The sequence below is a fragment of the Ctenopharyngodon idella genome, chromosome 7, assembly GCF_019924925.1.
Source record: "Ctenopharyngodon idella isolate HZGC_01 chromosome 7, HZGC01, whole genome shotgun sequence".
Taxonomy (NCBI): Eukaryota; Metazoa; Chordata; class Actinopteri; order Cypriniformes; family Xenocyprididae; genus Ctenopharyngodon; species Ctenopharyngodon idella.
This window is the reverse complement of record NC_067226.1, coordinates 38,966,196-38,990,620: the sequence shown is the minus strand read 5'-3', so window position 1 is coordinate 38,990,620 and position 24,425 is coordinate 38,966,196. Positions and strand designations below refer to the sequence as shown.

The 24,425-nt window shown below is 35.2% G+C and overlaps 1 protein-coding gene across 2 annotated transcripts in view; it reads left to right on the top strand.

Annotated features, from left to right (window-relative positions):
* The window catches only part of LOC127515853 (phospholipid-transporting ATPase ABCA1), a 195,397-nt gene that overhangs the window by 146,935 nt on the left and 24,037 nt on the right, over positions 1 to 24,425 (top strand). For both annotated transcript variants that reach the window (XM_051899955.1, XM_051899953.1), the window contains exons 35-45: positions 2,051 to 2,125; positions 3,952 to 4,121; positions 6,264 to 6,441; positions 8,017 to 8,132; positions 8,218 to 8,362; positions 14,047 to 14,170; positions 14,256 to 14,385; positions 16,776 to 16,896; positions 18,047 to 18,109; positions 18,600 to 18,706; positions 20,570 to 20,711. In XM_051899955.1, the coding sequence (XP_051755915.1) occupies positions 2,051 to 2,125; positions 3,952 to 4,121; positions 6,264 to 6,441; positions 8,017 to 8,132; positions 8,218 to 8,362; positions 14,047 to 14,170; positions 14,256 to 14,385; positions 16,776 to 16,896; positions 18,047 to 18,109; positions 18,600 to 18,706; positions 20,570 to 20,711 (1,371 nt within the window). The remainder of the gene's footprint in view (positions 1 to 2,050; positions 2,126 to 3,951; positions 4,122 to 6,263; positions 6,442 to 8,016; positions 8,133 to 8,217; positions 8,363 to 14,046; positions 14,171 to 14,255; positions 14,386 to 16,775; positions 16,897 to 18,046; positions 18,110 to 18,599; positions 18,707 to 20,569; positions 20,712 to 24,425) is intronic.

The following is a 24,425-nucleotide window of genomic DNA, read 5'->3' as shown; positions in this document are numbered from 1 at the left end:
AGTCCTCGACGGCTCCCCTTGAGAGATTCCAATCAGGAGGGACCTTCTATCTCAGGCAGGGGGCTCAATATTTCACCCCTGCCCAGAGTTATGGAAGCTGTGGGTATGGCCCCTGAGGGGGCCCATCTCATAGAGGCTGGTCTCTCAACTGAAGTTGTTGAGACCATTCTTCACTCCAGAGCTCGCTTCACAAGGAAACTTGAGAAGAGATTGTTCTCTTCATGGTGCAAAATTCGTCATTTAAAGGGGACATTGGATGCCAATTTTCCACAAGTTAGTATGATTCTTTAGGGTCTTTATGAAAAGTCTATAACATACTTTGATTAAAATTTCTTAATGGTTGTGTAAAAAAACACCCTTTTTACCTTGTCAAAAACAGCTCTGTTCACAGTAAGCCGTTTTGGTGCATGTCCCTTTAAATGATAATGAGCTACTGTTCACCCCACCCCTATCTTCCGTGGGCAGGGCTGTAAACACTATTTGGCAGGTATTGCATTGAACTCACCATTCTTATTTATGCAGTTATAAATGCTCAAAAACGAATAAAATACATTTGAAAATTACTTGTTAGTCATTAACTAACACCTTTATAAACCTTATTGTAGTGTTACCATGTTATCTTTACATAAAATGTACACAGTTTGTAATAAGACAATCACCTTAATACATTGTTTATTATAAATGAATTACAGTGAGAAGGTTCTAAATAGAAATGACGACATATATGTTGGTTCGACTATTTTTTTGATAATAAACAAGCTGCGATGTCACGTTTTCAGTGCTTTGTTGTGTGTGCGTGAGGCGCCGGCGCGATCAAACAGCAGTCTTTGCAAGGGACTTGGCTCATCGTCATGGCAACGGTTCTTGGTCAGGTCAGATCACGTCAGAGTTTGTTGTCGTTTGTTGGAAAATCATACCACACTGCTCATACATTCCCCGATCCAACAAACACCAATTAAACATGTTCAGTCAGGTGAAAACAAACTCCGACCAATGGCAACAGACGCCGACAGGGGTATCACACTTGCTGCGTCTAATTATGACACAAAATGTAATGCCGTTGAATCCTTGAGGATGAGCAGAGTTTGTACTTGAGAGCGCAAGCGAGTCTCTCCGGCAGCGTGCCAGTGTCTGTGCCCCCTAATGGGATTTTAATGCTGCTTAGCTCTGTGATGGACGGATGTAATGCTAATAGCAGGACGTTAGGACTCCCTCTCATTCAAACAGGCACTGGAGAGTTTTTGGCACCTTCACTTTGAGTTATTAGTGTTCATCGTGTATTTACAGTGTCATCTGGGGAGCAGTAGACATTATCATTTATGTCTGATATGTCAGTCTCTATTGTTTTGTCTGAAGTGGAATTTATCTGACTGGTACCATATAAATATAACTTTGTTTTCAGGCAAACTGATAAAAAACACTTTGTATGCCCATATTTTCAGAAGTTTTGTAAAATTCAGTCAATCAAATTAGAATTTATTACAGTGAGAAAGTGCTTTCCAGTTGTTCTGGCCTTTTGTTGGTTGAATGGTTTGAAGCATGTAAGATTACAATTGTATTAGTTAATATGTGTGCTCAAGTTAAATGTAATTATGATTCAAAAAATATTTAATTATGTAAAAGGGAAGTGAAACTGTGAAAAATATGTAAAATACACTACCGTTCCAAACATTCTGCTCACCAGGGCTGCATTTATTTAAAAATAAAGAAAAAAATGAAATATTTTAAAATATTATTACAATTTAAAATGTATTCTAATAAGTTGAAGAAAATTAAAAATGTAATTTGTTCATTGTCACATGATCCTTAAAAAATCATTCTAATATGCTGAACAGTTGTGCTGCTTCATATTTATGTGGAAACTGTGATTTTTTTTTTTTTTTTTTTTTTTTTTTGGGATTCTTTGTTGAATAGAGAGTAAAATACAAAAAAAAGCATTTATTTAAAAATAGAAATCTTTGTAACATCTCTCTCTCTCTCTCTCTTCTCTCTGTCTCTCTCTCTCTCTCTCTGTCTCTCTCTCTCTCTTTCTCTCTCTTTCTCTGTCCAGTATAACCAGACTGACCAAATTTTCCAGGCCATTCGGTTGGTACTATTGGAGATAGGCACCAGAGACAATGTGAAGGTAAGCAGCCAGAAGTGACCATATTTAGACAGTATCTACAGTATCCAAGTATATTAGAATTGATCAGAGTACAGGAGTAGGAGTACATCAGATCAGGAGTACATCAGAGTCATTATTTTAACCAGACTTTGCCATTTTGAAAAGGTGAAGTACAATTCTGTGCAATTTTGAACTTTTTATCAGACAATGTCTTTAAGTTTTTACAAATTGCATTGTGACAGTTCATGCTTAATTAATACATATTAACATTAGCTGTCAATTCAGATGGGTCCTATTACGCTTTTTTTACATTGTCTACTTTCTTTAGTGTGTAATGTTGCTGTTTGAGCATGAAAAAGGTATGCAAAGTTGCAAAGCACAAAGTCACTCCAAAGGGAGTTATTCTCTTTACAGTAAGCACAGTTTCTGAACTCCCTCAAATGCCCCGGGAATGCACACGTCACGGTATTCCTCAATTTAAATAATTCCCACCCAAGACATACACAAAATAAAGTGGCGAAGTCTGGTTGAGTTGCTCTAGCAGTGTGTTAAAACTCGTGGTTATGGTAAGGGGCGTGACATTTCCAAAACGCTCAAAGTGGTTGACCAATCAAAACGCACTGGTCTAGTCAACCAATTAGAGCATATTGTGCTTTTCGAAAGGAGGGTCTTCATAGAGACAGGAACTAAACAGCGTTACTGACAGACTGGGAAAAGAGGCGCTGCAACAATGTCAAATATGTGAAAAAAAAGTTTTTTTGAATATTTAAGCATGAAAACCTATTCTAGTAGACTCTAAAAACAAATTCAAGACTTTGTAAAAGGGCATAATATGGCCTCTTTAAAAAAAAATAATAATAACAAAGATGTGAAAACGTCTACTGTTTTAAAGTCTCAGATTGATTCACTGCAGGCCGGTGATAATCAATGAGATGGAAATAAAACAAACTAAATATTGATTTTGAAAGCCCTTGATGTCTCACCACTTATTTGCTTTTAACAATAATGTCTTTTGTCTAATGATCATCCTTTGGGGGCTTTTCTAAGAAAATATTGATTATATATAATCTGATTCAGGAATCAATTTATCATATAGAGACATTTATTAATGCATTCAAAGTTTGCTTCCCTAAAGTATGGTGTCATTTTGATAATGGAGCATTATGATGGCAGCAGGGATGAAGCATAACCAGAGGGCACAGTTTAAAGGCTTTTTTTAATAAAACAGTGTCAGCTAAACATGTAAAATGTGTTTTTACTAAAGCAAAAATGTCATCAGGACAGAAAAAGAAAAGAAAAAAAAAAAAACTATAAATACGTATAAATACATTTTAATGTTATTGTTAGTGTGATATTACAGTTTATTGTTAGTGGGAACCACTGTTGTTTTAGTATTATTTATATAGTATATTTATAAAATATTTTATTTTATACTTGACTTTTATTTTTTATTTTAATTGTTGTTTTAGTTTAGATTTAATTTAAGTTTAAGTAATTATGTGCTTTTGTCATTTATTAGTTTTTTTTGTTTTTATAAATTGTGTATGTTTTTTAAAATTTTTATAAATTATTATTATTATTTTTTTTTTAGTTTAGTTTAGTTATAGTAATGATAGTACCTCAACTTCAACCTGTTCTATTTTAGGTAGTTGCCATGGCAGTTTTTTTTTTTTTTTTTTTTTTAATTTAACTAAGATTTCCATTTAATATTTATATTTTATTTTATTTCAATTAACAAAAATGATTGTTAATTTAGTTTCAGTTATCAATAATAACAGTAGTGGTAACATGATTGAAATGTATTAGAATGTGTGTGTGTGTGTGTGTGTGTGTGTGTGTGTGTGTAGGTGTGGTTCTATAATCAGGGTTGGCATTCCATCGTATCGTTCCTGAATGTGGCCAGTAATGGCATTCTCAGAGGAAACCTGCCAGCGGGACGCAGAGCAGGCGACTATGGCATCACAACATTCAACCACCCGCTTAATCTCACCAAAGAACAGCTCTCATTTGCAGCGCTGTAAGTATGACACAAAACACACATACACAACGACAAATACAACACCACATGACTAGAGCATTTAAATTATAATACACATGTACACTATATGGATAAAAAAGGACACACCTCTTCATTATTGAATTCAGATTTTTCAAGCAAACCCATTGCCACAGGTGCCATGCAGACTACGTTTATAAACATTTGTATAAAAAAAAAAAAAAAAGTCCTTCTGGAGAGCTCTGTGAATTCAAGTGAGGTACTGTGATAAGATGCCACCTTTGCAATAAGACAGTTTGTGAAATTTCACCCCTGCTAGATATTTCACAATCCACTGTAAGTGGTGTTATTGGAAAGTGGAAGTGTTTAGGAACAGCAGTAACTCAGCCAGGAGCTTCATGGATTTCATGTTTATGCATACTTAAACCCAGCTTGTGATGGCATGATGATTGCAAAATATTTGTATGAAGATGAATGGTTTGAAACAAGGGGTCAAAAATGGACCATAGTAAGAGCATTGAAGCATCACACTGATCATCTGCTAGTGTGTGTGTGTGTGTGTGTGTGTGTGTGTGTGTGTGTGTGTGTGTGTGTGTGTGTGTGTGTGTGTGTGTGTGTTTTGTACGTCCAGGTTAAATGACAATCTCCCTGTCTGTAATGAGGTCATCAGTTCCCTCTAATCATAAATAATACAGTCCTGAGACTCAATCACCTTCACTGTGTGAGAAATTGTGTGTTCAGCACCAGGTCTCACCTAAACATCAGTGAAGAGCAAGAGATTGAATCTATTAGGCATAAACGGAAGGGTGTCAAAAAAAAAAAAAAATGAGGAAACATGTAACAATTTCCCAGAATGCCCTGTGTGAGGTGGGTGTTGTATAGTCAGAGTTTTCTAACACACTGAAGACCAAGTTGCGACCTTTCACAGAAACCCTCATTGCATCTTGATTTACCACATACCTACCTATTAATCTAATGTTACAAGACCAGCGTCTGTTTTTAAACATGTTTCTCTGAAAAGTGTGTTGGTTTGGGATTTGGTGATTATTTTCCCAGAAATGTAATATGGCAACAAGCAGTTTTGGCCAATGTAAAGCTGTTATATGATATCAGACTGTTTAATTTAACAGTATTAAATAACACAAGCATAACAATTAGTGCATTGAATTTATTTTTTTTATTTACATATTTACTTAAATAATTGGAAATAAATTATTTAAAAATTTAAAAAAAAAAAAAAGAGAGAAAAAATATTTTGAAATGAATGCCAATGAAAAAAAGTCTTATCGAGTTTGCCTTTCTATTATTAGACAAAACTGTTAAACAAAGACAGTATCTATCAAAATAAAAGTCCCACCCATGACACTTAACAGCCAAACAAAAAAAAAAAACATATCAGCTAATGCAGAAAAAATATCAAGAAAAAAAATCTAAATATTGGCTAGTATTTCAGCCTTATACAGCCTATATATACTGTATATATTTTTATTTTATGTGCTTTTGTCATTTTTATTAATTTTTTGTCTGTTTCAATATTACTATTTAGGTTTTATTTATTTATTTTTTTTATTTTTTTTCAGTTTTAGTTTTAGCTCTTTTATTTCCAGTTAGTAAATAGCATTTATTTTAAACCGACTTTGACAAAAAAAGACTCTTAAATTGAATCCTGACTGGCATTTTAGTGGCGCTATAATAATGCATAAGTATACATTAAGTATACAATATCAATATTGTATCACCATTTTTTTTTTAAATTGGTGAGGGCTACATAAATAAAGCAATGCTATCTAATGATGTGCCATAAAATGCTTTGCCAACATTTGTTTCATACAGAACCTATGAATGAGTAGTTGCATCAGTGGAGATTGCTGTTTATTTGCATGCACAATCTGCTTTATCACCAATATTGTGCCAAAAAATGGAACTGTATTCTGGAAATAAGTCCAAAAAACATGCATCCCATGATTTTTAATCGACTTCATGACAAAAAAAACCAAAAACCAAAGTCTCTTAAAATATTGTCTTGACTCTGAGATCATCTGATTGGCCTTTCAGTGGAAACCATGGTAAAGTGTTTTAGGTTCGACTAATGTAAATATATACATGCTTGTGTAAATTCACCATAGTCATAATCTCACAACATCATGTTTTCATTTCTTACAGGGCCACGACCTCTACGGATGTGGTTGTGTCGATTTGCGTGATCTTCGCCATGTCCTTTATCCCTGCCAGCTTTGTCCTCTTCCTCATCCAGGAGCGCGTCAGTAAGGCCAAACACCTTCAGTTTGTGAGCGGCGTGAATCCTACCATCTACTGGCTGGCCAACTTCACCTGGGACATGGTACATGTGAAACACTTTACACTGTGTTGTCGTTACTGTGCCTCTACTGTTCTATCTGCTCTGAAAGATGGATGGAAAGTGGAAGGGCGCTCGAGAACTAAAAAGAGGAGCTGAGATAGCTAATTAAAACTCTATTAAAACTCTATCAATTTACCGCTGAATACTGTTCACAGCCTCCATTGGTCTATGTCATATGTTACATTCTCAGTGGAGAGAGATGAATTCACTTTCACTAATAAATTGCTAATAAATCAATTAGTGTCAAGGGATATAAAAAAGGGCTTTGCAACATATGCAGGGCAAAAAAAAAAGTTTTTACCATATAATGTTTGCAAAAACAAAAAGCACAGTAAGATTTATAATCTATACATGCTATATATTTGTTCATTCATGCTTATCATTTTTTGAAACTGTGAGGGCTACATTAATAAAGAAATGCTGCATAATTATGTGCCATAAAATGTTTTGCCAAAGTTTGTATTGTGTGCTGAACCCACAAATGAGTAGTTGCACCGGTGGATAACACTGTTTATTTGCATACATAGTCTAGCTGCATAGTATCATATATAAAATAGTTGTATTTGTAAAAACAGATAATTTGTAGTTAGTAAATATGATACAAGTTTTTGAAATAATGCACACAAAAGTAGGACAACATGATTTAGGGTAAAAATATAATTGCTATTTTCTGATAAAAATTGAAATTGCAATTTAAAGTAAGATTAAAAAATATTATATTATATTATTATTGTTATAAATAGTGCTGTCAAATCGATTAATCATGATTAATCGCATGTAACATAAAAGTTTGTTTACATAATGTGTGTGTGTGTATGTATATATATGTGTGTGTGTATATATATATATATATATATATATATATATATATATATACACACACGTTATGTAAACAAACTTTCATGTTAGATGCGATTAATCACGATTAATCGACTTGACAGCACTAGAATAAAATATTAAACAATAAGAAATATTACTATAAGACTGTTTCACTGTGGAATAAAAATATTTGGGAAAATAATAATCATTTTATTTTACAGTACAGTTGTAAAATTGCAATACTTATATTTGTGTCCTAATTTCTTAATTTTTAAAAAAAACGTTAAACCATTGAGCTTTTATTTTAGCGATAAATCCCAAGTTTAACACTTCTGTGTTGGCAGCAGGTTTATAAACTCTTCTGGTGAAATATTTAGCATGTTATGTTTTAAAATGCACATTATAAGTGAGTAGAGATGGAGCAGAATTTGAAGCAGAAATTAAGCCGAAATGCTGAAAAAACTAATCATAAGCTGCTCGTGTATAAATGAACACAGTGGAAACTCTGAAACAATGTGCAGCGCATATATTTATTTAAATAAATCAGTTTTTTTTTTTTTTTTGTTTTTATGAATTGTTCAGCAAACACAAAAGTGTGTTGCGATAATAGATTAATTAATATTTAAAAGTTAAAATAAACTTAAAAGTTTGTATTGTATTTTTCATTTGTTGTGATTGTTATTGGGTGTCTTTAAGTATTAAGTTTGATTCTGTTGTGTTTTTGGATGTGTGTTTCAGTGTAATTATGTCATCCCATGTATCATCGTCATCATCATCTTCCTGTGTTTCCAACAAAAATCTTACGTCTCTGCACCCAACCTGCCTGCACTTATACTGCTGCTGGTGCTGTACGGGTGAGTGTGTGTGGTGGTTGTTGTTGTTGTTTTTTCGCCTGGAGTTTGAGTGTTTGTGAGTGTGAGTTGTGTTTTTGTCTCGCAGGTGGTCCATCACTCCAATGATGTATCCCGCCTCCTTCCTGTTCAGCGTTCCCAGCACAGCATATGTGGTTCTGACCTGCATCAACCTCTTCATCGGCATCAACGGCAGCGTAGCCACATTCGTCATGGAGCTTATTGACGACCCGGTGAGACTCCAACACACACACACACACACACACACACACACACACACACACACACACACACACACAAAATTTACTGAAAGCCTGCAGTGGAAAACAGGCATTGTGTCATTGTGTTATTTCTATTTATTTCCTTTATTTACTGACAATTTGACAGCTTTACCTTGAGGCATGTGTAAGGTGTGCCACATGTTGTCATGATGGGTATATTAGTTTTTCTGGAGAGTGTGTTATTCTTGTCAGCTGTGACGTACAAAGTGCAAAGCTTTCTTTTAGCCCACCCTGATGATTAGGATTTGTTCACACCAAGAACGATAACTATATTGATAAGTAGGAGTGCAACAGATCACAAAACGTACGGTTCAATCCATATTATGATTTTTGAGTCACGGATTGGCTTTGATACTTCGATACCACAGCAAAAACTACTAGCCAAACTAAAAGTTCAAACATTATTAAAGACAAGTGAACAGTCAATAATAAAATAAGAACAAATACACAAATTACAAGCATAGATAAATACAATATAACAAAGTTACAAATAAAGTAAGATCTAACAGTAGTATTCAAGTACAGAAATGTAATAATAAAATGTAAACCAACACTGCATAGTGCTGTATAAATTAAATATAGATTAATCTTTGTTAAAGCTGTGTTTTTTTAAACATTAGTGACAGACAGAAGCAGGTATTTATGTTGTTACTTTGTCAAGACTTAGAAACGTGCATATATATATATATATATATACAGTGGGTACGGAAAGTATTCAGACCCCCTTAAATTTTTCACTCTTTGTTATATTGCAGCCATTTGCTAAAATAATTTAAGTTAATTTTTTTTCCCCTCATTAATGTACACACAGCATCCCATATTGACAGAAAAACACAGAATTGTTGACATTTTTGCAGATTTATTAAAAAAGAAAAACTGAAATATCACATGGTCCTAAGTATTCAGACCCTTTGCTCAGTATTTAGTAGAAGCACCCTTTTGATCTAATACAGCCATGAGTCTTTTTGGGAAAGATGCAACAAGTTTTTCACACCTGGATTTGGGGATCCTCTGCCATTCCTCCTTGCAGATCCTCTCCAGTTCTGTCAGGTTGGATGGTAAACGTTGGTGGACAGCCATTTTTAGGTCTCTCCAGAGATGCTCAATTGGGTTTAAGTCAGGGCTCTGGCTGGGCCATTCAAGAACAGTCACGGAGTTGTTGTGAAGCCACTCCTTCGTTATTTTAGCTATGTGCTTAGGGTCATTGTCTTGTTGGAAGGTAAACCTTCGGCCCAGTCTGACGTCCTGAGCACTCTCGAGAAGGTTTTTGTCCAGGATATCCCTGTACTTGGCCGCATTCATCTTTCCCTCGATTGCAACCAGTCGTCCTGTCCCTGCAGCTGAAAAACACCCCCACAGCATGATGCTGCCACCACCATGCTTCACTGTTGGGACTGTATTGGACAGGTGATGAGCAGTGCCTGGTTTTCTCCACACATACCGCTTAGAATTAAGGCCAAAAAGTTCTATCTTGGTCTCATCAGACCAGAGAATCTTATTTCTCACCATCTTGGAGTCCTCCATGCGGGCTTTCATGTGTCTTGCACTGAGGAGAGGCTTCCGTCGGGCCACTCTGCCATAAAGCCCCGACTGGTGGAGGGCTGCAGTGATGGTTGACTTTCTACAACTTTCTCCCATCTCCCGACTGCATCTCTGGAGCTCAGCCACAGTGATCTTTGGGTTTTTCTTTACCTCTCTCACCAAGGCTCTTGTCCCCCGATAGCTCAGTTTGGCCGGACGGCCAGCTCTAGGAAGGGTTCTGGTCGTCCCAAACGTCTTCCATTTAAGGATTATGGAGGCCACTGTGCTCTTAGGAACCTTAAGTGCAGCAGAATTTTTTTTGTAACCTTGGCCAGATCTGTGCCTTGCCACAATTCTGTCTCTGCGCTCTTCAGGCAGTTCCTTTGACCTCATGATTCTCATTTGCTCTGACATGCACTGTGAGCTGTAAGGTCTTATATAGACAGGTGTGTGGCTTTCCTAATCAAGTCCAATCAGTATAATCAAACACAGCTGGACTCAAATGAAGGTGTAGAACCATCTCAAGGATGATCAGAAGAAATGGACAGCACCTGAGTTAAATATATGAGTGTCACAGCAAAGGGTCTGAATACTTAGGACCATGTGATATTTCAGTTTTTCTTTTTTAATAAATCTGCAGAAATGTCAACAATTCTGTGTTTTTCTGTCAATATGGGGTGCTGTGTGTACATTAATGATTAATGATAAATCATTTTAGCAAATGGCTGCAATATAACAAAGAGTGAAAAATTTAAGGGGGTCTGAATACTTTCCGTACCCACTGTATATGATATTCTATATTGGTCTCTACCCATTTTTTTTTACCCAACAATAAAATTTCACAGACATTTTCACAGACAGCTGATTAGACTTTAAGAAGTCTCTCTCGGAGGGATAAAGACATGAGGAATGACAGTCTCTGGTGTTAAAGTGTCATCTTCAGTAATGAAAGTCTGTTTAACACTCGCGTTCAGTCTGATTACAGCTGCCTCGATCTGTCATTCTGCATCTCTGAGAATCAAAATAATGGTGTTTTATTGGATTATATATGAGTGTGTGTGCTTGTTTAGGCCAAGGTTATTGTTAACAAAATATTAAGAAAAAGATTTCATTTATTACAATTTCAATTTATTACAATTAAGATGTCAATGTTTATTACAATTATTTATATATATGTGTGTGTGTGTGTATATATATATATATATATATATATATATATATATATATATATATATATATATATATATTCATAATGGTCTCAGTTTACTTAATGCTCTCAGTTTATTTGAATTGACATTACAAAGGATTTCTCATTTATTGTTAGAAATGAACTATTGAGCCAGTACATAAATAATGTTCAAAACCTCGACTCGATTTATGTTCAGAGCTGTTGGGTTTGTTTTGGAAATTTCAGGCCTCCATCATTTGACCTCGCATGTTTACGTTGTGTTGGTAAATTGTAATTGCATGTTTGGATCACAGTTGTCAGCAGAGAGCCCAAAACTTGCTTTTTATACATGATGTTTCTCACTTCCTTATTCGACTTCTGAAAGGTCATAGTATCCTAGGCTGAAGGCAGGGGAAAGCACCCCTGACAGGTGGCCAGTCCATCACAGGGCTCTCAAACACAGGCAATTTTAAGTCTCCAATTCACCTAACCTGCATGTGTTTGGATTGAGAGGGAAACCAGAGCACCAGGAGGAAACCCACACAGAAAGGCCTCCTGGCTGAGCTGGGACTCGAACCAGTGACCTTCTTGCTGTGAGGCGACAGTGCTAATGTCTTTTCGACTTTAAAGTGCTCAAGTTTTAAAACAGCATACGACATAATTGCAGTGTGTGATTATAATAAACAGGACGTTTTTGTCCATTGGTGCGGATGCTAATATAGTTATACCAGTTTTTTTAAAACATTTTTTTATTTGTTATTTCAACGCACAGATTACATTATTTTAACACTTAAAACATCCCACAAAAGTTGGTCTGGGTTTGTTTTCTTAATAAACACACGTGATATTTACTCTTTTTTTGACTATTTAAAAGCATACAAGGAAGGTGTGTTTTTAGATGTGGCTATAAGATATAATCAGAATATCCAGGGTTAGTCTAATTTTGCAAAAACAAAGCTTGCAAAGATTTCGGTCAGACTAATGCTTAGGTCGAATTACTGTTTTTGTCCAATTAAAATTGACATTAAAGTGTACACAAATGTACTAAATAATAAATGAGTATTCAAATAGTTACAAATAATAGCGCAGCCATCTTCATGAAACCTTGAAAAGACAACAAAAAAATTTGCTGTTTAGTCCTGTTAGCTGCACTAAACTGCTGTATTTCAAAGATTTTATGTCATGAATTGTTGAACTAGATGCCCCAGTTAGTTTGTTCATGAATGAGATGCAGCTGAATGGAGCAGAACGAAGGCTCTCAGATGTGTTTTTAAAGCTGAACTTTAAACGCGTTTGTGTGTGTAACTGTGTATGATGGCGGACGTGTGTCTTAGAGAATATGGGTCAGTGTAAATCCTGTGTGATTTCACTGTCTCTGGTGTTTGTGATGATGTATGAGCATGAGGCTCGTACAATATTTGTCAAGAAAACTGTTGCATGATTTCTTCAGTTGTGTGAGAGTGTGTTTGATGAATTGCACACTGCTGGAGACAGCTTGACTATCAGAACAATGTTTTATCGACTTTAGATTTCAGATTGAGGTTGAGGATACAGTTCCACTTCATTCACACAAGGAAATGCCTCCTATCACCCACTTTCCTCTTAATATATATGTATTATTGATGGATATTTAATTTATTTAATGCAGTAATATTATATGTGGCATAGGTCGACTATAAACCCACAAGCTTTCATTTTTGCTGAAAACCGATTAAAGCAACTGGCCATTTAACAACAGTTTTTAATAAGCTTCTCATTACTGGTCAAATGCTATAATTTTCTATCCACAAAATTGTTTAAAATATGAAAATTAAGTGAAGGTGGTGCGTTTTATAAGCGATCCAAATTCCGAGCACCTGGAAAGTGTTTTCTGTGAATGGAACCACTCAGAACACTTCATTATGAGCCACGTCTTCAATTTGAAACACACAGTGAAACTTTGGTGAGTGAGAAACACACAAAGTTATGGGGGTTTTTTTACAGTTTTTTTTTTTTTTTTTTAAATCACTCATCTGTGCTGTCACCACAAAATAATGTTGACATTACTTGTTGACTTTATGGACTTCAAAATTAATACAAAATAAATTGCATTTCAGAGCTGCGAGCCAGAAGTATTGAGCATCATGCTCTCATTCATGGGTAATGGGTAATTTTTTGTTTTGTTTTGAAAATCGTGGGTAGACATTTGTATTCAGTTCAAATGTGTATTTCACAATATATAATCAGTTCATTTTAATTTATATATAATAATAGACTGCACATAGAATGATAAAATTAATGTTCTTTTATTTTTCACCTACAGACTGTTACACGTTATATTTATATGTAAAGGCATTAAAATGCAAAGCAAAATCTAGGTATGTCGATTGGGTTTTGCTTCAAACATTTATGACCTTGTACCAAAAAACAACATTTAATGGAAAATAGTTTCCCAAATATAAAGATTCTGTCATCAAGGAGAAGTTTAGTGGAACATTCATGTTGCTCAAAGTTCCAGTGTTATTGTTAACTAAAACTAAGACTATTAAAAACTGTTTGAATTAATTAAAATTAAGTAAAATATAAATATTACATGAAAAACTTAAACTTAAAAAGTTTGAACTGAAGTACTAAAATTACTAAATTTAAAGCTGTCATTATTATTATTATTTAATATTTCTATTTAGCTTTCTATTTTATTTTATATTTCAAAGCATCAAATAACTTAAACTAAACTTAAAATGAAAATATAAAAATAAAAGCTAATTAAAAATGTTAACAAATATTCTAAAGTATATAAAAAATACTAAAATAACACTGCAGAGTACATAGTGCATAAGTCATTATCAATCAAAATAACTATAAAACCATCCATATGTCACAATCAGTTAAACAATGTGCATTTGAAGACTCGTGTTTCCAATCTAACATTGCCTTTCTCTGTCTCTGTCTCTGTCTTTTTATCCAGAATATAACACACATCAATGACATAGTGAAACAGGCTCTGCTGGTGTTTCCTCATTTCTGTTTGGGAAGAGGCCTGATGGACATGGCCAAAAACCAGGCAATGGCCACCCTCTACAAAAACCTGGGTAAGACATTGACACACGTGGAAGCATGTAGTTCAGTGCTGAAAGCTGATATTTGTGGTACAGTAAGTGAGTTCTCTGTTTTCAGGCGAAGACCGCTTTGAAAATCCTCTCAACTGGAACATGGTGGGCAAGAATCTGTTTGCCATGTCCATTCAGGGGGCAGTTATGTTCGCCCTGACCCTCCTCATACAGTACAAGTTCTTCTGCAAATCAATGTAAGAAACACACTCACACCTAAAGAAAAATCTGTTGGCACCTAGACTACCAGTCAAAAGTTTGGAATAATTAAAAATTACATTTTAAAATAAATTACAATAGAAAACCGCTATTTTAATTGTAATAATTTTCACAATGTTACTGTTTTTACTGTATTTTTTTATCAAATAAATGCAGCATAAATGTGAGCATAAGAGACTTCTTTCACAAACTTAAATTTTTTTTTTACTTGACCGGTAATGTATGAATGTCTCATTAGTGTACCGACTTCGATATCAAGTCAGGTACTGAAATATTAAAAATGTGACACTTTGAGCGCTGAGCAGATTCGAAAACACCTCTGATTGGCTATTGTGTTCACGTGCTTATCGAATATGTCTGTGATTGGCTACAATGATCAACACATGGGAGAATTTGAAAGCACACGGAAGTGTTTGAATTTGAAAACGGATGCATTTGAAAGCAGGAATCTATCAGCGGAGCTGTGTAAGCGCTCAGTGAAGAGTGTCATTGATGTCTATTTACAACATTTTTTTGAAGCGTTGATCATTGTAGCCAATCACAGACATATCTGATGAACGTGTGAACACAGTGGCCAATCAGAGGTGTTTACGAATCCACTCAACGGCGCAAAAAGCGCCACATTTTTAAAATCTCAGTACCGACTTGGTACCGAACTCTCTAATTTTGACAACACGACTACTCATAGTGTATAGAGCTGCACGATTCTGGATAACGTGAGAATCTTTCTTTTTCTTTTTCTTTTTTTCTTTTCAAATAGAGATCATGATTCTCCCACAATTCTGAACAGACAAATAAACAACATAATGTTCTGGCAAAATGTTAATTGCTGCAGTCTATTTAAAAATGTTTAATTGATTTGAATGAATTATTTATTATTTTAAAAAATCAGTATGAATGAATGATTTAATGACTCGCTAATAAATATTAGTTTCATTACTCGATGAATCAGCATTTTTGAATGAATCACTTGAAGGAATGATTTAATCACAAAAACATTGTCACTTTTCACCACCTAGTGGCACAACAGTGTAATCGATACAATCATTATTTGAAGCGCCAAGTTATGCTGGGTACACACTAAAAGATTTTTAAAATCTTACAAGTTTTTCAAAATGTGAAAGACCACAGACATGAGGACAGAAAATCCTAGATTTAACTGTTTTGCTCCTATAGTGTGTGGTGTGCCATAATGTGACAAAGACAGCACACCACACACAAACAGATTTTCAACCCGACTCCCGACTGTGAACATGGGAAATCTCGCAAAATCTCTTAAGATTTCAGAATAAACATGGCGGACAGTAGGCAGGAACGAATTGCGATGATGGTGTTTGGAATGGTTTTGACAGAAAATTCAGGGAAAAAAAGAAAAGGGTTTGGGTGAAGTCGTGCAGACGGCGGGGACATGGTCTTTACTTTGTGCTACGCCACGGCTGCTTTTGTTATGCTTCCGTCTTCTGTCAGCTCGCTTTCTGATTGGATATTGTTTTGCTCCATGTGATACAATTTCTAATTCGCAATCGGGGCGGCTCCGACGTTCTTCCGAGCAGATTCAGTCACTATTAACACACCTCACATCACAGGAAAATCTGATAAGATAATCTGTAGAACCATCAAGATAATCGGGACATTACCTAGGATTGTCGGAAGGGGAGAAATCGGCCCAAAATCAGCCCGATTATCTTGTGGTGTGTACCCAGCATTACTTTCAAAAGGTTATTTGCTCTACTTTGACCACTATCATAGACATCAGTGTTTACTGTATATCCAGACTTTGTGACTGTTTGTGAAGTTGTTTCATACCTATACATGACAACTGCTCTCTCTGGGTCAGATCAGCGTCAGCAGCGTAAACGCAGATTTGAATGTTCCAGTGTGATTTTGTCAAAGGTTTAACAGACATAGGCGAATCGCTGTCATTTAGGAATAAGATCACATGGGTGTTTGAATCGAGATAGTGATCTTTTAACGATTAATTGTGCAGTTCTAATATATATACCCACACAGAAGAACCTGATTTTGCCGAGTTCAACATATTCCTGGGTCAACATCTTTGTTGATCCTGGAACAACATCAAACCAATCAGATTTGAGGGACAAATTTACAGATTATGTCAAGTTTAGGCTTAAAATCAGGGTTTGGTGCTTCTACATCAGTGTTATTTATCTATCATTTCCCTCTGATTTTAGGTATAACTTATGGGTAGGGTTAGGTTTAGGGGTAGAGATATGGTTAGGACTAAATTTTCCTAAAGGAACGTTGTTCCATATTTTTCCAACAAAATATGACCCAGGAACGTGTCTAACTCACCAAAATCAGGACGTGCCACAAACACATGATCATGATGGCTGCTCTGTACACACAGGTCAATAAAGTCGCTGCCTACATCATTAGAGGGAGAGGATGAAGATGTGGCTCGTGAGCGTGAACGCGTGCACCAGGGCGGAGCTCAGAATGACCTTCTCCGAATATGTGACCTCACTAAGGTACTTCCTGTTCCTGTGGCGTCAGTGAGGTGTGGTGTTGCATTCCATTCATTCCGGGAAGTTTAATTACCAGCTTCATACTGCAAAAAGTGCCATAGTTGCGGACAGTATCTGGTGATTAGTACTGGATACCAGCTGGTAATCCAGCTAAATGAGCTAGACCAGTTTTAATCAGTTTAAGACCAGCAAACCAGCTTCCCCCCTGAATTGTATATTCAGGACAGAGGATCGTGGTTCCAGGTGTGTGAGTGTACAGATGTTCACAGGATTGTCCATTGATTAAGAGTGAGAGTTTGATTTGTCCTGTTTTGTAATCAGACGTCTCTTAGCGCTGTTAAACTGGCAGAGAGCAGCTGTCTCTACTCAAGAGACGTCGTTTGTGTGACATGAATCACGCGCCGCTCTTCATGAGTCTGCGGCTGAGAGCGGACAGGTGTTAATGTAGGAGATCCTCACTGGTCTGTGTCGCTTCTTTCCCAAACTTCTCAGACTCACTGAGTCCTTATAGAGAATATTCCTCAAAGAATATACTAGGAGAACAATTGCTTTACATTTTCACAATGAACTTTACAGCTCAAACAACATGCTTTATTATGTATTTTTACTTTTAAAACTGCTTTGCTGCACTTGAAGTTAAAATTATTTTCTGTGATGATGGACATATGCTGTTTAGAGCTTAAGTTGTATTTGAACCCAAAACATTAGGGCTTTTCAGACTTGAAATAGTTAACCCTGAGTCATTGTAAACCCCGGGTAAACGGAATCCTGGATTATCTTGCTTCACGTTTCGCACTACTCATAATTAACCCGGGATTAACAATTAATCCTGGGTATTCATAAACTGACATTTCACATTGTACATTCCTAAACACTGTGTTAATGTTCTTATTTGCATATTTGCGGTGTCAGTGTCATTGATTGGATAAACTTTGCACGCAACATGTTTACATAGCTCTAGCATTGCCAACCTGGTATTGCCGACTGTACTATCGAGTTTAGGTGTTAGGGTTCGGGTTAGTAGAATAAGTTGACATGTAGTTGCAAAGTTACTTATGGTTAGTAGAATGTCTAAAGGGGAACATCGAAATAAAGTGTTTCCAAAAAATAAAGCTCTTAACAGACATGACACAATTATACTTTTTTTCTTCAGATGTACCGTAAGAAGCTCACTCCAGCCGTGGATAAAGTCTGTGTGGGTGTTCCTGCTGCAGAGGTAAGTGACACACACTTATATAAAATGGAAACTTATTTTAAGCACTAATAAGATGAAAGTATCTAAACGAATTTCTTTATTTCTTAATAAGAGTATAATGCCAAAGGTCTTTAAATATCTCCAGCCTCTAAAGACCCCATAGAATTACTTTGAAATATGAATTTAAAATTTGACAGCAATAAAAAAAAAAGAGAGAGACATTTTTCTACCTTTTTAAACTAAGAATGCATTTTCCCCTGATACCACCTGCCACCATCTGTCATTAGCAAGAATCAGATTCATTGCTGTGATGCAAATTAAAGGCTGCTGAAAGAAAGAAAAAAAGCACAAGTTCTTTGAAAGCTACTAAATGTGGTTTAATATGAAATATGTCAATACTGGAATGAAAATTGAGTTTTAATTATTTTTCTTTTATTTATTATTTTTTTATTTATTTATTGCTGTGAAAAAATGTTGTCACTAAAGCATTGTGTGTGTTTGTGGTTTGCAGTGTTTCGGTTTGTTGGGGATAAATGGTGCAGGTAAAACTACAACTTTTAAAATGCTGACTGGAGACATCAGCCCAACAGCAGGAGATGCCTTCCTAAACGGATACAGGTACACTGTATAAAAGCAATAGTAGTAATTAAGAAATGACGTATAAAGCTATATATACATAGTCATATAGTACATTTTTATTGTTTTGTTTTGTTTTTTTCACCCACAATTGGTCAGTGAAAGGAGGTGATTAATCTTCAAATGTTTATTCTCAATCTCGGGTGGTCAAACTTAATATTACCGTATAGGAGTCGTTTTATTTCTATTTTTTTTTATTTTATTTTTTATTTTTTTGAAGAGCCTAAATTTAACATATAATAATAATAATAATAATAATAATAATACAAGAAAATATAGTCTAAATTGAGTTCACTCAGTAGAGTCTAGTTTGATGCCAAATGTTGGTTTTGATAAACTTACATTTCCCATAAATTAAATAAAAATTAATTATTTGATCATTCATTTCTTACAGTAAGCTGGGGTAACAGGTTTTAAAAGATGACCTATTATGCCCTTTTTCAAAGTCTTGATTTTGCTTTTAGGGTAGGTTTTTTAATGCTTGAATGTTCAAAATATTTTTCACAAATTTTACATTGTTGCAGCACCTCTCTTCCCAGTCTGTCAGTAACATTTAATTTGTTTAATTTCTGTCTCTATGAAGCCCCCTCTTCCAAAAAGCACAATGTTCTTGGTCAGCTGGACCACTGTGTTGTGATTGGTGAACTGCTTTGAGAAAATATCCCTAAAATCCCTAAAAAAATAACTAATTTTGTTACTTTTTTATGGAAATTAATGCGTTAATTACATTTTGTGTTAATTTGCGTTACTTATTCTCACATGGATGGGCTTGCATGTTTGTTTTTGATAAAAAAAAAAAAAGTTCTATTTTTGGCAAATGTGAAGATCCTTTCACACCAAAAGGTGAAATGAATAAGCCTCAGGCTGAAGTAAATGTATAGTAGAGGACAAAAAAATATATTTGAAAAAGTAACTCAGATAGTAATCTGATTAGGTAACTCAAGTTACATGTAATGCATTACTCCCACTTATCATAACCGTGAGTCAACACTCTAATAACGCAACTCAACCAGACCTCGCCCCTTTATTTTGTGTCTACTTTGGGTGGGAATTATTTAAATGAGGAATATTGTAATGTGTGCTTTCCTGGAAGAATACTCAATACTTCAAACAAGGTGTTTAAGGGAGTTCAGAAACAGTGCTTACTGATACAGAGAATAACTCTCATTGGAGTTAAACATGTAAGACCCCTTTTACAAATCTTGTAACTATTCTCAAAACAAAAAAATGGGTTTGTCAGTAATGGGACACTAAATTGGACCTTTTTTGTAGAATGTCCTGTCTGTCTCTATCTCAGTTGTGTCTCTTCATTAATCAATCTGTGCGAAACACACGCCATCTCTGTGTCAGTCATCTGTGAAACGCGAGACATATCCAAGGGGAGGGAACCGCAGCTGCCAATCACTTTGCAGATACCGCAGTTTACACTGGCACAAATAGTGCTATTTGTCCTGGGGCTCCATGTGTGGATCAGTCTGATTTGCACACTAAAAAAGGGGGTGGAGTGTAATATGTAAATTACATTTAAAGGTGAACTGTGCAATTTCACTAGAGCCATCAAACTTCTGAAATAACTAGTAAGAAAAATAGCCATAACTGAAATAAGTTTATAAAAACTATATAGAATATATACATATTTAATAATAATAATAATAATAACAAAATTACTAAAACTTCAACTAAAATGAAAATGAAAATGGAAAATAGAAAAATAAAAACAATTCAAAATATTTAAAAAAAACTAATAGTATTTCAATGATTCTAAAATAACTGCTTGATCCAGCTAGAAAGTGTTGTTATGCAGTTGCTAAGGTGTTAAGAGTGATATCTTGTTTAACTTTTCAGCATCCGCAATGAAATGCAGTTGGTGCAGCAGAATATGGGTTACTGTCCGCAGTTTGATGCGATAGATGACCTTCTGACGGGAAGAGAACACCTGGAGTTCTACGCTCGACTCCGAGGGGTTCCGGAAAAGGAGGTTTCCATGGTAACACAGCCTGCGGTCTTTGTTTTGTAGACCCTTAATCTTTGTATCTAAAATTCACTCTCTGTCTATGGAATCTGTGTGTGTGCATGTGTATGTGCGTGTTCGTGTACATGTGTGTGTGGTTCTGTAGCTTTTCAGCAATGTAACCATCAAAGTGTGTGCCTATGGTCTCACAAGTCTTTGATCCCTTACAACTGGTTAGCTTGTGCAAAATCCCCACTAATACTAACACACACATACACACACACACCAAGGTTATTGTGTTCAGCACCAACTGCCACATGACGGAAGTGACAGACAGAGCTTATACAGTCTTAATAGAGTTGTGCTACCTATACACATACTTTTTTTTATTAGATGTGAGCTATTTTCACATGGACTTTGATTGGAACAAAATCTACAATATTTAATGACAATACTTTTAAATAAGGTTACTTTTCAGTCAATCGTACATGCATAAGATATCATTATGTACATGGAGCATTATTTTAACCTATTAATCATGTTTAATGTTAATGGATACAAACACAATAGTTCATTGTTAGTTTGATGATATGAAACTTTTTAATTTTAAAAATATATTAACTCTTTCCCTGCCATTGATTGGTTTTTTCATCATTTATGACACAACACTTCCCCGCTATTTATGGATTTTTTCCGGCTATTCATGTTTTCACTGTTACAGGATAGGAGGTGCTATTGTGCATCTTCTGAAAGTGCATATAAATCAAAACTGCCTAATATTACAGAAAGAAATGTTGACACATTTCTTTTTTTCCGGGAGCGGGCGGGCGTGGGACGGATTTCTCCTGCTCCCACGGGATTCTGTTCCGCTCCCGCAAAAAAATGTTATATTGTCCCCCTCACACCCACAACATTCATGTTTTGTCACGCTCCTGCCCGCAAAATCTGTGATTGGCTACATTGCTCAACACTGCAAAAACAATTATAAATATAATCTTGCATATGCTTGCGACTGAAAATCGTTTTTATTTTATATTAGCTTTACTTGTTGCTTTTTTGCAATATATGAATAACAATTTATAAATTTTTTGATATTTTATGTTAAGATATTTCTATTTTGCGGGAGTCCCACAAATCATTTGATTCTCCCGCAACCCGCACACGAGTAGTGTATCACCGCACGCGCCCATCAAATCTTGTCCCGTGCCACATTCTGTTGTGTCCCATGGGAGTGCAGGTCTCTAGTTCAGATATTCGTACAATAAAATATTCTGGGGGACATGAAATTTTTATGAAAATGATCAAAAATGCTAGTGCTGGCTGCCAGCTTAAAAAAAAAAAAAAAAAATGCTGGCAGGGAAAGAGTTAATAAATGTGTAAACGTTTTGTAAAGTGTTTCCCATTAGACTGTATTATGTGATAGCCTAATATTATTTCCTTCATGTTCATGTTATTGCAAATAGTACTTAAATAGACAGGCTCTTTCCCCACCAGTGTTTTTTTTTTTTTTTTTTTCTCCAGTCACCGCCAGCATTTTTTATCTTTTTCACAAAATTTTCATGGCCACCTGAATATTTTGTTGTATGAATATCTGAACACAAAAGGAGTAAAATTATTGCAAAAATTAAAGGAGAAAGAATACAGGTAATTTATTGGCAGTAGACCCATCTATCTCCAATAGAACATGAGAAAATAAAGAGACTCAAAATACTTATTACTCATCTCATAAATCAGGACACAGGAGGGGAGTGGCTATTCTGATTCTTAACGCAGTGAATTTTGAATTTATGTCTGAAATTAAAGATAAAGAGGGATAATATATTTTTTGTTGGACGCAAATTAGATAATAGATAATAAAGAAGTGATGTTACTTAATGTGTATACTTCACTAAAAGGCACCAAATCATTTTTTTAAGAAAATATTTGACTCAGTAGCCACAGCGGTGACTATTTAAATGTTCAGCTTAAGTCTAGACTGGATACAACTAATCCTTCCGAAAAAAAAAAAAAAAGAATCCAAATCCCAAAATAGTTCAAAGCATGTTTAAAGAATTGGGTATGATAAATGGAGAGAAGTTCACCCAAGGAAAAAACTATTTACTTAAGCATGCCATTCTATGTATTCAAGAATTATAATTCAGATAATATAATTCAGCATAGAATCAAAATCTGTAATATAGGGACTAGAGATGTATCTGACCACTTAGAAAGATACATTTGGAGACCTAATACAAGTATCTTGAATGACAGTGATACAGAAGCAGATTGAGAATGAATTTGAAATGTATCTCCAATGCAATGATAATGGAGATGTGTCTCCATGTACCCTGTGGGATGCTGCAAAGGCTGTAATTTGGGGCAGAATTATTGCTCTCACTGCTTTCTTTAAAAAAGAGAAACAGAAAAGAGTATTAGATCTACAAGAGGAAAAGAAAAGTTTGGAGATCAAACATACTGAACAAAAAGACCCACAAATACTGATATGATTAAATAAAGTTAAACAAGACCTAAATGGCATATATGATGAGGAAATAAGACAGATTAAATTTGCTAAACAAAGGTACTATGAGACAGGACCCAAAGCAATGAAACTTCTGCCCTGGAGGATAAGAAAACAACACTCAAAAAATACAAATTATAAAATCAGAAATCCTAAAACCACGTGTGTGTAAAGAATTAAAAGACATTCAGAAATCTATTTATATACTCTACTTGTATATAAATTTATATACCCAACCAGCTAGGGCCGACACTCCAAAACTAAAGAGATTTTTAGATTTTGTGGACCTACCAGCAATAGGGGAACAACAGAATAATGCACTGGTGGCTGAAATAATGATAGAAGAATTAAATAGTGCTATATCAAAGTTTAAAGCAAATAAGGCACCGGGCACAGACAGTTATTCATCTGAATGGTACAAAATATTTAGACCCCAAATAACACCTATGCTGCTTAATTGCTTTAATTATATATCAATGTCAAGGTTTGTCTGGAATAGTAGAGGACCTAGGATAAGGTTTAAGGCATTGCATTTGGTGAAAGAAAAGAGGGGAGAGGGCTCTACCATGTCTTCAGGATTATTATTATTATTATTATGCAGCACAATTGAAACCTTTAGTATGCTGGTGTATACCAAGTTATGCATCAAAATGGAAATACCTAGAAATTTCACAAATAGATACACCTATATAGTTGATAATAGGAAATAAAAATCAAGCTGAAAGGAGCTTGAACAGATTGAACACTTGGACTGTATTCTCAGTGAAGTTACGGTTTAGGGTATTGAAGAAATTACAACTAGAGAAGCAAGCTGGAGTATTATATTAGATAGCATTTGACCCAGGTTTTAAACCTGCTGGGCTGGACGAGAGATTTGAACAGTGGGTTTGTAGAGGCATTACATCTTACTGTTCAGTCATTTCCAATGGAAAACTACAGAGTTACCAGGTATTTTCAGACACATTGGGACAAGAAAAGCAGGATTTCTATAGATACCTGCAAGTTAGAGATTATTTTAACAAAAAAGTTAAAAGTATAGTGACTGAAGATTATAATTTCATTGCAGCATTTTCAAATGCATATATGTTAGAAGATAACAAAAGGCTGGTTTCGAGTTTAGATGGATGTATACAGGCCTCTAAGATGCATTCATCATAATACATTAAACAAAAATGTGAGGAGTCGTCTGACTCTCAAACAACAGAGGAATACTGGCCAGATTTATGTGTGACAGGCAAATACTACAAACT